Below are 16,492 nucleotides of genomic sequence, written 5' to 3'. Positions count from 1 at the left end.
AGAGACACCACAGGAGTAGGACAAAGGAGGAGAACAGAGAGACAACACAGGAGGAGAACAAATGAGAAGAACAAAGGAGGAGAACAGACAGACAACACAGGAGGAGGACAAAGGATGAGAACAGAGAGACAACACAGGAGGAGGACAAAGGAGGAGAATAGAGAGACACCACAGGAGTAGGACAAAGGAGGAGAACAGAGAGACAACACAGGAGGAGAACAAATGAGAAGAACAAAGGAGGAGAACAGACAGACAACACAGGAGGAGAACAAAGGAGGAGAACAGAGAGACACCACAGGAGTAGGACAAAGGAGGAGAACAGAGAGACAACACAGGAGGAGAACAGACAGACAACACAGGAGGAGAACAGGGGGGAGGACAACAGACAACACAGGAGGAGAACAAAGGAGGAGAACAGAGAGACACCACAGGAGTAGGACAAAGGAGGAGAACAGAGAGACAACACAGGAGGAGAACAAATGAGAAGAACAAAGGAGGAGAACAGACAGACAACACAGGAGGAGGACAAAGGAGGAGAACAGAGAGACACCACAGGAGTAGGACAAAGGAGGAGAACAGAGAGACAACACAGGAGGAGAAAAGACAGACAACACAGGAGGAGAACAGGGGGGAGGACAACAGACAACACAGGAGGAGAACAAAGGAGGAGAACAGAGAGACAACACAGGAGGAGGACAAAGGAGGAGAACAGAGAGACAACACAGGAGGAGGACAAAGGAGGAGAACAGAGAGACAACACAGGAGGAGAACAAAGGAGGAGAACAGAGAGACAACACAGGAGGAGGACAAAGGAGGAGAACAGACAGACAACACAGGAGGAGGACAAAGGATGAGAACAGAGAGACAACACAGGAGGAGAACAAAGGAGGAGAACAGAGAGACAACACAGGAGGAGAACAAAGGATGAGAACAGAGAGACAACACAGGAGGAGGACAAAGGAGGAGAACAGAGAGACAACACAGGAGGAGGACAAAGGATGAGAACAGAGAGACAACACAGGAGGAGGACAAAGGAGGAGAATAGAGAGACAACACAGGAGGAGGACAAAGGAGGAGAACAGACAACACAGGAGGAGAACAAAGGAGGAGAACAGACAGACAACACAGGAGGAGGACAGACAGACAACACAGGAGGGGGACAAAGGAAGAGAACAGAGAGACAACATAGGAGCAGGACAAAGGAGGAGAACAGACAACACAGGAGGAGAACAAAGGAGGAGAACAGAGAGACAACACAGGAGTAGGACAAAGGAGGAGAATAGACAGACAACAAAGGAGGAGAACAGAGAGACAACACAGGAGGAGAACAAAGGAGGAGAACAGACAGAAAACAAAGGAGGAGAATAGACAGACAACACAGGAGGAGGACAAAGGAGGAGAACAGACAACACAGGAGGAGAACAAAGGAGAACAGAGAGACAACACAGGAGGAGGACAAAGGAGGAGAACAGACAACACAGGAGGAGAACAAAGGAGGAGAACAGACAGACAACACAGGAGGAGGACAGACAGACAACACAGGAGGGGGACAAAGGAAGAGAACAGAGAGACAACATAGGAGCAGGACAAAGGAGGAGAACAGACAACACAGAAGGAGAACAAAGGAGGAGAATAGACAGACAACAAAGGAGGAGAACAGAGAGACAACACAGGAGGAGAACAAAGGAGGAGAACAGACAGAAAACAACGGAGGAGAACAGAGAGACAACACAGGAGGAGGACAAAGGAGGAGAACAGACAACACAGGAGGAGAACAAAGGAGAACAGAGAGACAACACAGGAGGAGGACAAAGGAGGAGAACAGACAACACAGGAGGAGAACAAAGGAGGAGAACAGACAGACAACACAGGAGGAGGACAGACAGACAACACAGGAGGGGGACAAAGGAAGAGAACAGAGAGACAACATAGGAGCAGGACAAAGGAGGAGAACAGACAACACAGGAGGAGAACAAAGGAGGAGAACAGAGAGACAACACAGGAGTAGGACAAAGGAGGAGAATAGACAGACAACAAAGGAGGAGAACAGAGAGACAACACAGGAGGAGAACAAAGGAGGAGAACAGACAGAAAACAAAGGAGGAGAATAGACAGACAACACAGGAGGAGGACAAAGGAGGAGAACAGACAACACAGGAGGAGAACAAAGGAGAACAGAGAGACAACACAGGAGGAGGACAAAGGAGGAGAACAGACAACACAGGAGGAGAACAAAGGAGGAGAACAGACAGACAACACAGGAGGAGGACAGACAGACAACACAGGAGGGGGACAAAGGAAGAGAACAGAGAGACAACATAGGAGCAGGACAAAGGAGGAGAACAGACAACACAGAAGGAGAACAAAGGAGGAGAATAGACAGACAACAAAGGAGGAGAACAGAGAGACAACACAGGAGGAGAACAAAGGAGGAGAACAGACAGACAACACAGGAGGAGGACAAAGGAGGAGAACAGACAACACAGGAGGAGAACAAAGGAGGAGAACAGAGAGACAACACAGGAGGAGGACAAAGGAGGAGAATAGAGAGACAACACAGGAGGAGGACAAAGGAGGAGAACAGACAACACAGGAGGAGAACAAAGGAGGAGAACAGAGAGACAACACAGGAGGAGAACAAAGGAGGAGAATAGACAGACAACAAAGGAGGAGAACAGAGAGACAACACAGGAGAACAAAGGAGGAGAACAGACAGAAAACAAAGGAGGAGAACAGAGAGACAACACAGGAGGAGGACAAAGGAGGAGAACAGACAACACAGGAGGAGAACAAAGGAGAACAGAGAGACAACAAAGGAGGAGGACAAAGGAGGAGAACAGACAACACAGGAGGAGAACAAAGGAGGAGAACAGACAGACAACACAGGAGGAGGACAGACAGACAACACAGGAGGGGGACAAAGGAAGAGAACAGAGAGACAACATAGGAGCAGGACAAAGGAGGAGAACAGACAACACAGAAGGAGAACAAAGGAGGAGAACAGAGAGACAACACAGGAGGAGAACCAAGGAGGAGAACAGACAGACAACACAGGAGGAGAACAAAGGAGGAGAATAGACAGACAACAAAGGAGGAGAACAGAGAGACAATACAGGAGGAGAACAAAGGAGGAGAACAGACAGACAACACAGGAGGAGGACAAAGGAGGAGGACAGACAGACAACACAGGAGGAGGACAAAGGAGGAGAACAGACAACACAGGAGGAGAACAAAGGAGGAGAACAGAGAGACAACACAGGAGGAGGACAGACAGACAACACAGGAGGGGGACAAAGGAGGAGAACAGAGAGACAACACAGGAGGAGGACAAAGGAGGAGAACAGACAACACAGGAGGAGGACAAAGGAGGAGAACAGAGAGACAACACAGGAGGAGGACAAAGGAGGAGAACAGAGAGACAACACAGGAGGAGGACAAAGGAGGAGAACAGAGAGACAACACAGGAGGAGGACAGACAGACAACACAGGAGGAGAACAGAGAGACAACACAGGAGGAGAACAGAGAGACAACACAGGAGGAGGACAAAGGAGGAGAATAGACAGACAACACAGGAGGAGGACAAAGGAGGAGAATAGACAGACAACACAGGAGGAGGACAGAGAGACAACACAGGAGGGGGACAAAGGAGGAGAACAGAGAGACAACACAGGAGGAGGACAAAGGAGGAGAACAGACAACACAGGAGGAGGACAAAGGAGGAGAACAGACAGACAACACAGGAGGAGAACAGAGAGACAACACAGGAGGAGGACAAAGGAGGAGAACAGAGAGACAACACAGGAGGAGGACAAAGGAGGAGAACAGAGAGACAACACAGGAGGAGGACAAAGGAGGAGAACAGAGAGACAACACAGGAGGAGGACAGACAGACAACACAGGAGGAGAACAGAGAGACAACACAGGAGGAGAACAGAGAGACAACACAGGAGGAGGACAAAGGAGGAGAATAGACAGACAACAAAGGAGGAGAACAGACAGACAACACAGGAGGGGGACAAAGGAGGAGAACAGACAAAACAGGAGGAGAACAAAGGAGGAGAATAGACAGACAACAAAGGAGGAGAACAGAGAGACAACACAGGAGGAGAACAAAGGAGGAGAACAGACAGACAACACAGGAGGAGAACAAAGGAGGAGAACAGACAACACAGGAGGAGGACAGACAGACAACACAGGAGGAGAACAGAGAGATAACACAGGAGGAGGACAAAGGAGGAGAACAGACAACACAGGAGGAGGACAAAGGAGGAGAACAGAGAGACAACACAGGAGGAGAACAAAGGAGGAGAATAGACAGACAACAAAGGAGGAGAACAGAGAGACAACACAGGAGGAGAACAAAGGAGGAGGACAGAGAGACAACACAGGAGGAGGACAGACAGACAACACAGGAGGGGGACAAAGGAGGAGAACAGAGAGACAACACAGGAGGAGGACAGAGAGACAACACAGGAGGAGGACAGACAGACAACACAGGAGGGGGACAAAGGAGGAGAACAGAGAGACAACACAGGAGGAGGACAAAGGAGGAGAACAGACAACACAGGAGGAGGACAAAGGAGGAGAACAGACAGACAACACAGGAGGAGAACAGAGAGACAACACAGGAGGAGGACAAAGGAGGAGAACAGAGAGACAACACAGGAGGAGAACAAAGGAGGAGGACAGAGAGACAACACAGGAGGAGGACAGACAGACAACACAGGAGGGGGACAAAGGAGGAGAACAGAGAGACAACACAGGAGGAGGACAGACAGACAACACAGGAGGGGGACAAAGGAGGAGAACAGAGAGACAACACAGGAGGAGGACAAAGGAGGAGAACAGACAACACAGGAGGAGGACAAAGGAGGAGAACAGAGAGACAACACAGGAGGAGGACAAAGGAGGAGAACAGAGAGACAACACAGGAGGAGGACAGACAGACAACACAGGAGGAGAACAGAGAGACAACACAGGAGGAGAACAGAGAGACAACACAGGAGGAGGACAAAGGAGGAGAATAGACAGACAACAAAGGAGGAGAACAGACAGACAACACAGGAGGGGGACAAAGGAGGAGAACAGACAAAACAGGAGGAGAACAAAGGAGGAGAATAGACAGACAACAAAGGAGGAGAACAGAGAGACAACACAGGAGGAGAACAAAGGAGGAGAACAGACAGACAACACAGGAGGAGAACAAAGGAGGAGAACAGACAACACAGGAGGAGGACAGACAGACAACACAGGAGGAGAACAGAGAGATAACACAGGAGGAGGACAAAGGAGGAGAACAGAGAGACAACACAGGAGGAGAACAAAGGAGGAGAATAGACAGACAACAAAGGAGGAGAACAGAGAGACAACACAGGAGGAGAACAAAGGAGGAGGACAGAGAGACAACACAGGAGGAGAACAAAGGAGGAGAACAGAGAGACAACACAGGAGGAGAACAAAGGAGGAGAACAGAGAGACAACACAGGAGGAGGACAAAGGAGAAGAACATTATCTTACACGTTGCTCCAAGATTTTCCATAGGTGTGAAACTGGGTTGAGATCTGGCGACTGCACTAGTAATAACAATCTGAGCCTGACAACAGCATTTTTTAGTTTGAGTTACAACTCCTGTGTTCTGCGAGATAAAATTTACATTTGTCTGGAGTCTGGTGGCTTATAGCGAATTACCAGAAACTAGATCTTACTCTTTAAAAGGGCTTCCTCTGTAGGGATCATTTCCATAATGTTGTCAGGCACTAGTAATAACAATCTGAGCCTGTCACTTTACGGGGTGCAATTGCCCTCAAGGATAACATTGCAGCCCTGTTTCGCTGCTGCCAACTGCAGCACGCTTGCTCAATACTGGTGGAAATATACTGTAGTTACCCTTTATAAGATATGATTATACGTTTGTTTACTAGGCTTCAGTCAAATTCAAGTCAAAACAGTGCACTTTCATTGCTGATACAAAGATACGGACAAACAAAAAAAGCATGCTGTATTCATGGACACGGTCTGAAGGGGTCTGGTTAAACTAGAAGGTTTTCTGATCGTGTTTCAATGCATCAGGTCAGAAACATTTAAAACCCTGAATGCTTTATTTAAAATATGCATACATAACACTTCTCCTACAGAACAATACAGAACAGTACAATCACATTTTGTAATAACACATTTAAAATGGAAAATGGTTTCTGGAAGAAAGTGCCTGCAAGCAAACAAAGTTCCTACTTTGGCTTCTTACAATGAGAAGAGAAAAGAATAGAAGCCTTAATTCCTCAAAATAAACAAACTAAAGAAAGTCACAGAAGAAGAAACTAGAACACAACTTCTGTGATTGAATCAAGTGTGTGGAGTGACATCTATTGTTGTGTACCAATCGTGTGTGTTCAGTGATGGCAGAGTTTAAGCTGGTGATGGCTGTGGTGGTGTCTGGGCAGATCATCAGGGTTCCCACAATCCTGCAGTTGTTGTCCAGGAAAGGTTTTGGATAAAGTATTCAGATTCTAATAAACTTGTACACAGAATCTGTAGAAACTGTTTTAAAAAATGTGACAAAAGTAGGTGGAATTTTTTGAATGGTTTGGCTGCAATGTAGTTTGTGAATCTCAAAACACATTCTGAAAAGTAAACTTGCTGCTTTTATATTACAACAGTACTGCAGTTAAGAAAATTTGGTATGAAGCTCTGAAAGAGTAGCTGAAATCATTTTGAATTTGACAGTAAAAAAAACAGGCGTGGGAACCCTTTTGTACACAGCCTCATAATACATGCCATACAAATATACAGCATAGAACATAGAACGTCATATCAGACAAGATTGTTCTTTTGACTCTGAAAGAAAACACTTTGTAGAAGTTCATAATAACTTTATGTTACACTTGTGTACAAACGCTGATAGTTAAAGATACACACCATCCTTTTGTCACTGTGTGAAAGGATAAGGCTAGGAACCACACTGAATGCATCCTAGTAACAAGTAACAAGTCCTGTGTGTGTATCACAGCCTGATGCCGCCTCTTCCTCTAAACCATGGAGCTCCATTGTTGTCCAGAAACTATTAAAACCCATCAGTGAGCCTCACTGCTGCACCGGGTTCATGCTGATGAAGGATCATCAGCATGAACCCACACACCATCCTGCTGCCCCAAATACTCACTAGAGTGCCACATGTGGATTCCTCTGCTGCTGAAAATAGTCCCTAACAAATGCAATATTTCCTCCTCTTTGATAAAAACTAGTTTTAGGAAATTACTGAGCTCTAAAACATGAAACTATATATTTGAGAGGTGTTTTTAAAGATTTACATCTTCAGTAGGAACCAATGGGCTTGGAGCTGAGAGCCACAGAAAGAGTAGGAAAGTCAGAAAGATGAAGACTAAGACTAAAACTTAGAACATGTAACAACTAAAGCAAACCAAAAGAAATTCATATAAAGACTGCTATTTGTATGCAAGGAGAGAGGGCAACAGGTTGCAATGGAAATAAAGAACAAATGGTGAAACTAGAGCAAAGATGTAACAGCAAAATAAAGAGTATATCCACACTGCAGCTTGAAGGAAACTACACTCAGATAATCCATATGGAGAGCAAAAGGTTGACAGATAATTGCTTTGAACTCTACAGTTTTACTCTCAGAAGACAGCCCCTCAATGTACTTTAACACATAGCTGGACATACTACTAGTGTAAAACACGAGTTGGCCACCAAATACGTCGTCCTGTGCAATCCTATTCTCATCAAATACTATTATTTCTCTGGCTACAAGCAGGAAAGATGTATTCTGTATTTAAAAAAAAGACCAGATAAGAATTTTGCATTAAAAAGATTCTCTTCAAGTGGGTGTTACATCCATCAAATTTTCCTGTACTGTAGGTTAAATCTCATAAAAGGTTCAGGATATAGGTGAAAGAGCAAAAAAGTTGAAGATGGTTCATGTGAACAGCTCAGACACAGGACTGAAGAAAACTAAGAACACACATCCTCCACATGTGCTGTTATGTCACTAGGTTCTAGCACAAGTCAGTGAACTACTCATAAATAAATAATGTAGTTCATAATAAATAAGAGGAGATGGGTGGTCCTGAATGATGCTGAGGGAACAGGTCCGGACAAGAGGAGGAGGTGGGCTGACACTGAAGGTCGTTGAGCCCAGCTTCACCAGAGTCTGACATTTCTTGTGTTGTGAAACCCTGACAGGCAGCACTGCTGGCCACGCCTCCAGGAAGCAGCTGTTCACCACAGCTTTCCCAACGTCTACAGAGTCCTAATGCTCCTCAGGTTCACAGCAGCAGCAGATCATCAGCTGTCCATGCGGCAACATTCTGGCAGGAGAGGATAAAGACAGAGGTCACATCATCCTGACATCACTATCATCACCTGCTGCTCAGGTGCCACTAGTGAGCGGCGTCATGTTTAGACATGACGCCGCTCACTAGTGGCACCTGGTGTTAACGTCAACCAGGAGTTGATAACTTGTACTTCATTGACCAGTTTAAAAGCTTGGTAACTTTTACCGTGTTATACATGCTGAGTTTTCAGTTTATTAGGGTGTATAATCCAATTGTCCTGCAACAAATTCTCTCTTCATAAAGGTTTTAATATTCAGTTAATTCTGAACCTGTCTTATTTTAACTCGATGCACATTTTGGGAGGGCATTTCCATCTCCATCTTTACAACTATGTGTAAGTACAATACATTTGTTACTGGCTAAATGATGGACAAACCTGTACTGAAACAAGTTTATAAAGAAATTTGTAATTTGTAAATGCCAAGTGTTTGTTGCAGAGCAGTGCTTCAGGAACATCCTGAGATAAGAGGATCTGCACGGAGCAGCTGCACAGCCAGACAGCAAGATGACCACAGCATCAACAGATGTGAGGGAAAAAAGGGATTTTAATTTAAATGTAATGTAAACCATACTTTGGTATACCTATTATTTTACCTATTCACTTGAGATTTCCAAGGGCTTTTGAACCCAAGTCCATCAGGTGCAATGGTGGAAACAGTTCCCATGATGCACTGAGCTCCTCTCTCCTCTACTTTCTCTCCCTCTGTATGCAACCTCATCCCATTATTGCATGTTACTAACACAACTTCTCCCCTTTCCGGTAGTCTTGTGCTTCCTCGTCCCTCTCCTCTCTCCTCCTATCACTTCCTGCAGGTGTTTCTGGCTCTGGAGCTGTGGAGTCTGGATCTGTGGTTGCGGGTCACCTGCTGCCCCTGTGTTCCTGCTCGACACCCTCTGCTACAACTATTGTTACTAGTCCTATTATTATTATTATTTTCATAAACCTCACTATAATTATCAGTACGATTATTCATTTTTACTCAGTACCACTACTACCTTTACTCTTTGTGTTTCGGTGTAGATATTGTGTTGGTTGGTCCCCCCCCCCCCCTCTGTCGCTCTCTTTCTCTCTCTCCCAACCCCAACCAGGGGCAGATGGCCACCCGCCCTGAGCCATGGTTCTGCTCAAGGTCTCTGAAAGATTTTGGAAAGAAAGATTTTCCTGAGGAGCCTAATGAAAGCAGTGGCTAATCCAACAAAAACAGTGTGAGAAATGTGCAGCCCTCAATACTTAGATTCCATCTGCACAACCTTTCAAACTGATCCCAAACAATTACACATACTAGTTTTCATGTTCATACCATTAAGCCCTTCTGCATCCTGGACATCCAGAAAGGGGGCGGGTCCCCAGATTCGTACGGTCCCATCGTCTGAGGCGCTGGCCAGCAGTCCAGGCAGGACGGGGTTCCAGCTCACACAGTTAACTGTACGGGTGTGACCAGTCAGCTCTGCGATGGGCAGCTCACTGCGCCGGTGCCAGATGTAAACTTTGTGGTCTGACAGAAGACAGGAGACTTCATCAGCTGCTACCACTTAATTAGATTAGACATAAATAGCAACTTCACCAATTTTATAAATGAAAATCTATTTACTCGTCATCATGCAGAGTACTTCTCAGGCTGGAATTCTGCTTTTACTTTTAACACATATCTGAAGGGCATTTTGCAGTGTAACTCAAGTTTTCTACTAAACATTATGTTGTCTTGCCTTCACTGCCACTAGCAATGAAGTCTTCATTGTGCCCTCCGAAGCAGGAGTGGATGGTGTAGAAACCCTGGGTTACTCCTTGGTACTTCCTCACCAGCACCCGGTCATGCAAGTCCCATAGGTGCACTCCCTAAAAATGCACAGCATTTACTGAGTACACATTTTAATACCAACATTGAACTGAACTGCTGCTGTAGCAACCGGATGAAGTTAAAATGATAGGAAAGTATATCATGGTGTGAAATGTGATGAAGTAACAAGCTGCTTACCTGAGTAGCAACATTGAGCAGAGCTAACCTTCCATTTTTGGAAACAGTGAAAGACATTATGGGGTGGTCCTCCTGCACACTGGAATTACACAACACACAACATCATCCACAGGCAGGACAGATACTGTTACATAGAGGCCCACTGCTTTGAGTAGGGCTGGGCAATATGGCCAAAAATGTTAAGAAAAACATTTCATACCATTCAATATCAATAATTATCATGAAAAATGTCAAATTATTATTTCTTTCAAGTTTAAAGGCTGATTTTTGCACCTGAGTGAAAATTGAAGAAACCAGTTGGTTAATTGTGGTTTTAAACTTTTCTTAATGGTCAGTGGTCATCTTGTAGTTTTGCTGCTGAGTTTTTAAGTATTACTGAATCACTTGTTCAACATGTGTCCGGTTCCCCACACATTAAGGGCCAGACATTGTACCTTGTTTCTACCCTTGGGTTAAATATTGATTGCATTTATTTACTCAGAGGAACTGCACGTCACTGACCATAACTGTGTTCAACCTCTCCTTTAATGTGGACTCCGTGCCCAGAAAACTTGTAAGTCGCTCCCGCATCATAAACAGCCTCTCAGCTGAAAAGTTTTCGGCAGCTTTTGACCAAAACATAGTTCCGTCTCACCATATTAATATTAATAATCATGTTCACTCTTTTAATTCACATTGCACTGCACTGACTTGTCCCCTCCACACACCCTTCCCCCTTGGCTAAATGACGCCATTCAGTGTTTTAGGCGTAAATGTAGGAAGGCAGAGCGACTGTGGAAATCCACTAAGCTTCACGTCCACCGCCTGTATTATAAGACCCTTTTAACTGAGTTTAACACTGTGGTTAAGGATGCGAGGGCTTCTTATTTTTCAAAATTAATTTCTTTCAGCAAATGAAACCCGAAAGTTCTGTTTAATACAATTGATAACATCGTAAATCCTGCACCCCCTGATTGCAACAAATTTCTTTCTTTCTTTGTGGACAAGATTAGAGATATCAGGGCTAGCATCATCCCCTTCACTACACCCATCTCTGCTTGTCCTTCCCGGCCACCAATCTTGGAATATTTCAATCCCGTTTCCCAAAAGGATCTCACTGATCTAGTGCCCAGTATGAAATCCTCCTCAAGCCCTGTAGATATTTTACCCACCTCCATCCTCAAAAATGTGATTGGGACTGTTGGGTCATGTTTGGTCTCTATCATTAACAGTTCCCTCAGCTCCGGTTCTGTCCCACTTTATTTCAAACATGCAATAATTCAACCTCTTCTGAAAAAGAAAAACAATCTGGATCCATCCCTGTCCCATCATTACAGGCCTATTTCCAAGCTGCTGAGAAAGTTGCTGTCAAACAGCTCACTGCCGCTCTGACTGCTCACAATATACTTGACAAGTTCCAATCTGGTTTCTGTCAGAATTATTCCAAGGAAACAGCACTTCTTAGGATCTCAAATGATATAGTGATGTCTTCTAATGCGTGGAATTGCTCTGTTTTGGTGATGCTCGATCTTAGTGCAGCCTTTGATACAATAGACCACAGCATCCTGACTTAGGAGGTGGGTGGGTATCTCTGGGAGTGCCTTGGACTGGTTCTCTTCCTCTCAGCTTTTCTGTGTCACTAGGAACTTACATGTCCAAAACTGCTGCTCTATCCTGTGGTGTGCCACACCACTGTCTTGGGCCCAATTTTATTTTCATTGTATATGCTCCCCCCCTTAGGCAACATCATTAGCAATTTCACGGGCATTTCTTATCCCTGTTACGCTGATGATATCCAGCTGTATCCACACTGTGCAACTGCCTCACTGCTTTTAAAAGATGGATGGCTAAAAACTTCTTGCAACTGAACACAGACAAGACTGAGGTCCTTATTGTTGCACTCGATAGCATAGCTCCTTCGATTGCTCAGCATATTGGATCACAGTACAATCAAATTTTAGGAATCTGGGTGTTATGTTTGACACAATGCACTTTGATCAACTTGTTAAATCTTTGACCAGGTCGTGTTTCTTTCATTTAAGAAACATTGCCAAGCTCAAACCTCTCAGAACTTGAGATGATAATTCATTCATCATTCTTCCCGTTTAGATTATTGGAACTCCCTTTCTACATCTCTTAGCAAGTCATCACTGGACCGTTTACAAATGGTCCAAAATTCTGCTGCAAGGTTTAGCAGGTCCAGCCAAAGAACTCACGTAACACTCAATCTGTCCTACATTTGCTCCCTGTTCAGGATTCAATTCAAAGTGCTCATTTTAACATACAGAGCGCTGCATGGTCAGGCATCCGGGTACATCTCAGACCTGTTGTAGCCGTATACCACCACTAGGCCACTAAGATCCTCAGACAAAGGCCTACTAGCTGTACTGCGTGCGTCTCAAACCTAGAGGTGACTGTGCATTCCAAGTGGTGGCAACAATACTGTGGAATGCTCTTCTGTCAGCCCTACACTCTGTGGTCTCAGTCCAAGCTTTTAAAAATCAGCCGAAGACTCTTTTATTTAAGCAGGTCTTTGTCTCCCCGTAAACCTTTAAATGTGAATATTCATGCGCTCTTTAAAATAAAAAAAAACCTTAATTTTGATTATTCATACGCCTTTTAATATACACAAATACATTGATTGATGCCTTTTATGATTTAATAATGTTGATGGTTATGTTTGATTGTCTGATTGCTCCACTGTTTTATTGTTGCTATTTTCTATCATTGTAAAGCACTTTGCGACTTGCTCTGTGAAAGGTGCTATATTAAATAAATTTTACTTACGTACTTGTATTGTGACAGTGCTGTTCGTTTCATTCTGTCATGTTGTTAAGTTGAATGCCCTTGTACAAAGAAAAAGTCTTCAGGCATTTTAAGTCTGTAAAAGCAAAAAAAACTAAAAATACATTTTATTTTCATATGTGGTAAAATTCACACCTCTGTCCATGGACCTGGGCGGTTTTTTGAAAAGCCTCCGGATCTCAAAAGTTTTTTTTTATAAAAATAAATATATTTTTCAGAGCACTTTAATGAATCCTAAGACATTTTTGGAGAAGAGCTGTGTGATATGAAAAAAAAATTATTTTCCTGATATAGGTCATGTCAAATCTCAATATATATAGAACATTTTTTGTAAATTCAATGAAATATGGCATTTCCAACTGTAACTTTGGATATTTCTCTGCATTATTATTATTAAAAGTGGGATAAGCAATTCTTAGATAAATCCATCACCATGACAAATACCATGATAGAGTGAACGACACAGCAAATAATGTAAATGATGTTAGGTAGGCTGTGGATTAGCAAACAGATGCTGCTTGCTGCTGCAAAGCCAAAACGAGAGGACGAGAGGGCCTCAGATATGCTGTCCGTGGGCATTTAACGTTACCTGACTGACACATCACTGCTGCATCTGCTGGATAGTGTTGTGTTGCTCATCCATTAGGGCTGAATTTTGGAAAATAATCTAATTGCGATTTTTGTTTTTACCAACATTGCAATTGCGATTTAATATGCGATTCATTTTTAAGCTCTTTACCTCCTGTATTATTCAAAATGGACAAGCAGTAAATCAGTGTATACACAATATTAGATAGATAGATCTACACTGTTCTTTCTTGTGTTATGATGAATTAGGTAGAATTATTATTATGAGCAGTGGTGGAGAAGATATATCAAAATGTAATAATATGAGAAAGATCATTTGAGTCAAGTCATGGCATTAAATAATATGATAAAATATCATCAGGTCGGCCTACAGAGCATAAGAAAAACTAACGTTAACTCACCACAGTAAGTGCTCAATACAAAACCCACAGTTCAACCACCAATTAATGCGTCCTTATCTAAGTTCAGATCTCTTAGTCCATCTTTCTATGTCCCAGTAAGCAAACAAAAAATACTCAGTTTGAGGTTCAATTCAAAAGCTGGCCAAAGAAAATAAAACCAAGTGTCGCCTCTCGTGTCGTGTTTAATAGACAAGCTAGTAATTCTCCGACAACACTGGAGTCCCTGGCTGTGTGTGTGATGCAGGCGCCGATCGCCACATTACGCTTAACTACACGTGTCTTTTTGTTGTGCATCTTTCCTGTCGTCAAAGCCGCGGATGGCCCAACGATTTCACCCACCACCACCAAGTTACCCGCGGGTGACGGTGCTACTTTCATTCCCTGTGTGACACTAAAGTTTCTGTAGTGTCAACTTCTGTCAAACTTAAGGCCGTTGTACAACAAGAAGGCAAGGTACAGCTGCAGACTGCTTGGATGTCATGTGACCAGAGTGTAATCGCAGCCTTTACAATTAGAAAATCTTGTTTTATTACATCGCGATAATATCGCAAATGCAATTAATCCTTCAGCCCCATCATCCATTATTTTTGGACATTCTATAGATGCTGAATTCCAAAGTAAAACTAACTTCACTGCAGTGCAAACGCCGTTCCCTCACCAAAATATTACGGTGAAGTGTGGAATTTGCGACACAACGAAATAAACGATAGAACATAATTGTAAACGATAGACGTTTTTCTATCTATTAGTAATAGATAGAAAAACGTCTATCGTTTACAATTGTCATATCGCACAGCCCTATATTGGAGTTAATTGATTTTTCAAATTTTGAAACATTAGAGTGATGGAAAAGATGTGATTAAAAAAGACTTTGGGACTTTCTGCTGGTTTTCGACACGGTTTTAAGTGTTGCTACATTTTGATTACTCCCAGTTTTTTTAAGCAAAACCATTTTTCACCTGTTGACTGAGACATGACCATACATCATGTCATCTTAATTTTCGGAACAAAAGGTGTAGTCGGGGCGCCCCAGTAACTCAAAAGAAGCGCGCACAGTGTGTACCATTAAGAAGTCCTTACTGCAGAGGTATAAACTAGTGCTGTGTCGTTCAAAGAACGTTTTGTTCATTTGACCTAATCTTGTATGTGACTCAGTCTTGGATCAAGTGGTGCAACGGATTGTTCATTTTCATGCATGCGTGAATAGTCTTGGACTTTTTAGTGATGGGAAAAGTCAGTCTTTTGAAAGGCTCAGGTCACCAAATCTCGTTCATTAAAATGAACTAATCTGTTTTTGTGTCATTTTGTTCATTTTAACTAGGCTGGTTACTGTTTATTAAAATTTAACAAATTTAATAATAATCTCAAACACTGCAGGTAGTTCACCAGTGAGGAGCTGTGAAACAACAGCACGGCTCTGTCGATAAATAAAAAGTTAAGTTGCGTTCTCTGGCGGACCCGGATCAGCTCAGCTCAAAAACTACTACTACTACTACTAGACTTGACTGAAAATGCTTATATATGATATGTTTTTATAGTCTTTAAAGTGTAAAGGCTATTGCACTTTAAATACTCTTATCATCTCTGAAGTTGAACTTCCTACACATTGGGGCACTGTTGACACACAGGCAACACTCAAAGCTTAGACAGTTAATTTGAATGGAGAATCAACCTCTTGAAACCCTGCTTACAGTTTACAGACCGAGAGTCCAATAGCCATAACAACATATCATCACAACCAGGAGATCCTGACAAATACACAATGTGAAATGTGTAATGAATAAGTGCAGTAGTGAGTAAGCACAGTGAGTCGCAGACTGTTTGTGACCGCATGGTAATGTAGCTGGTAAAGGACTGCAAAATAAACATCTAAAAAGTGAAGTGCAAACTTGCTCTGTTTTGGACTGTGAGATTAATTTTATCGGAGATCTTGAAGTTAATGTGTGGATTTGTGGTGAGATTTCTGCCTGATCAGAAGTCTTTCAGGTAGTTTTGGACGCCACTTCTTTGTCACATCCTAAGATACAGACCCAAAGGGTTCTGCATCTGTCAGATGGTCTGAAGTGGAAACCACCACATCAGCAGAGCAAAAACTTGAACTATGAATTCTCATTAAATGATGATGTTAGTCTTCTTAATATTATGACTTTTTTTCTGGACATGTCAGAGAACACAGATATGTGGGAGAGATTCTGAATGTGCAGAAAGTTTTGAACATGAGCAGAAAACCTGCTGAAACAATTCAATTAAATTAAATTTTATTTATATAGCGCCAAATCACAACAACAGTTATCTCACAGCGCTTTTCATAAAAGAGCAGGTCTAGATCATACTCTGTGATGCTATTTACAGAAGCCCAACAGTTCCCACCAAGAGCAGCACTAGGCGACA

At 43.2% G+C, this 16,492-nt stretch overlaps 1 protein-coding gene across 1 annotated transcript in view; it reads right to left on the bottom strand.

Annotated features, from left to right (window-relative positions):
- Positions 1-6,080: 6,080 nt before the first annotated feature.
- Positions 6,081-16,492, bottom strand: part of LOC119896894 (WD repeat-containing protein 26-like) — a 64,305-nt gene continuing 53,893 nt past the window's right edge. The window contains exons 11-14 of the mRNA XM_038710311.1: positions 10,329-10,407; positions 10,060-10,189; positions 9,654-9,848; positions 6,081-8,325 (exon numbers count right to left, since the gene is read on the bottom strand). Of these exons, the coding sequence (XP_038566239.1) occupies positions 8,303-8,325; positions 9,654-9,848; positions 10,060-10,189; positions 10,329-10,407 (427 nt within the window). The 3' untranslated portion in view covers positions 6,081-8,302. The remainder of the gene's footprint in view (positions 8,326-9,653; positions 9,849-10,059; positions 10,190-10,328; positions 10,408-16,492) is intronic.

This window comes from Micropterus salmoides, unplaced genomic scaffold (assembly GCF_014851395.1).
Source record: "Micropterus salmoides isolate LMB-PRFRI ecotype aquatic unplaced genomic scaffold, ASM1485139v1 Ms_hic_scaffold_11, whole genome shotgun sequence".
In the NCBI taxonomy this organism is placed as follows: Eukaryota; Metazoa; Chordata; class Actinopteri; order Centrarchiformes; family Centrarchidae; genus Micropterus; species Micropterus salmoides.
This window is presented reverse-complemented; position numbering and strand designations above follow the sequence as displayed.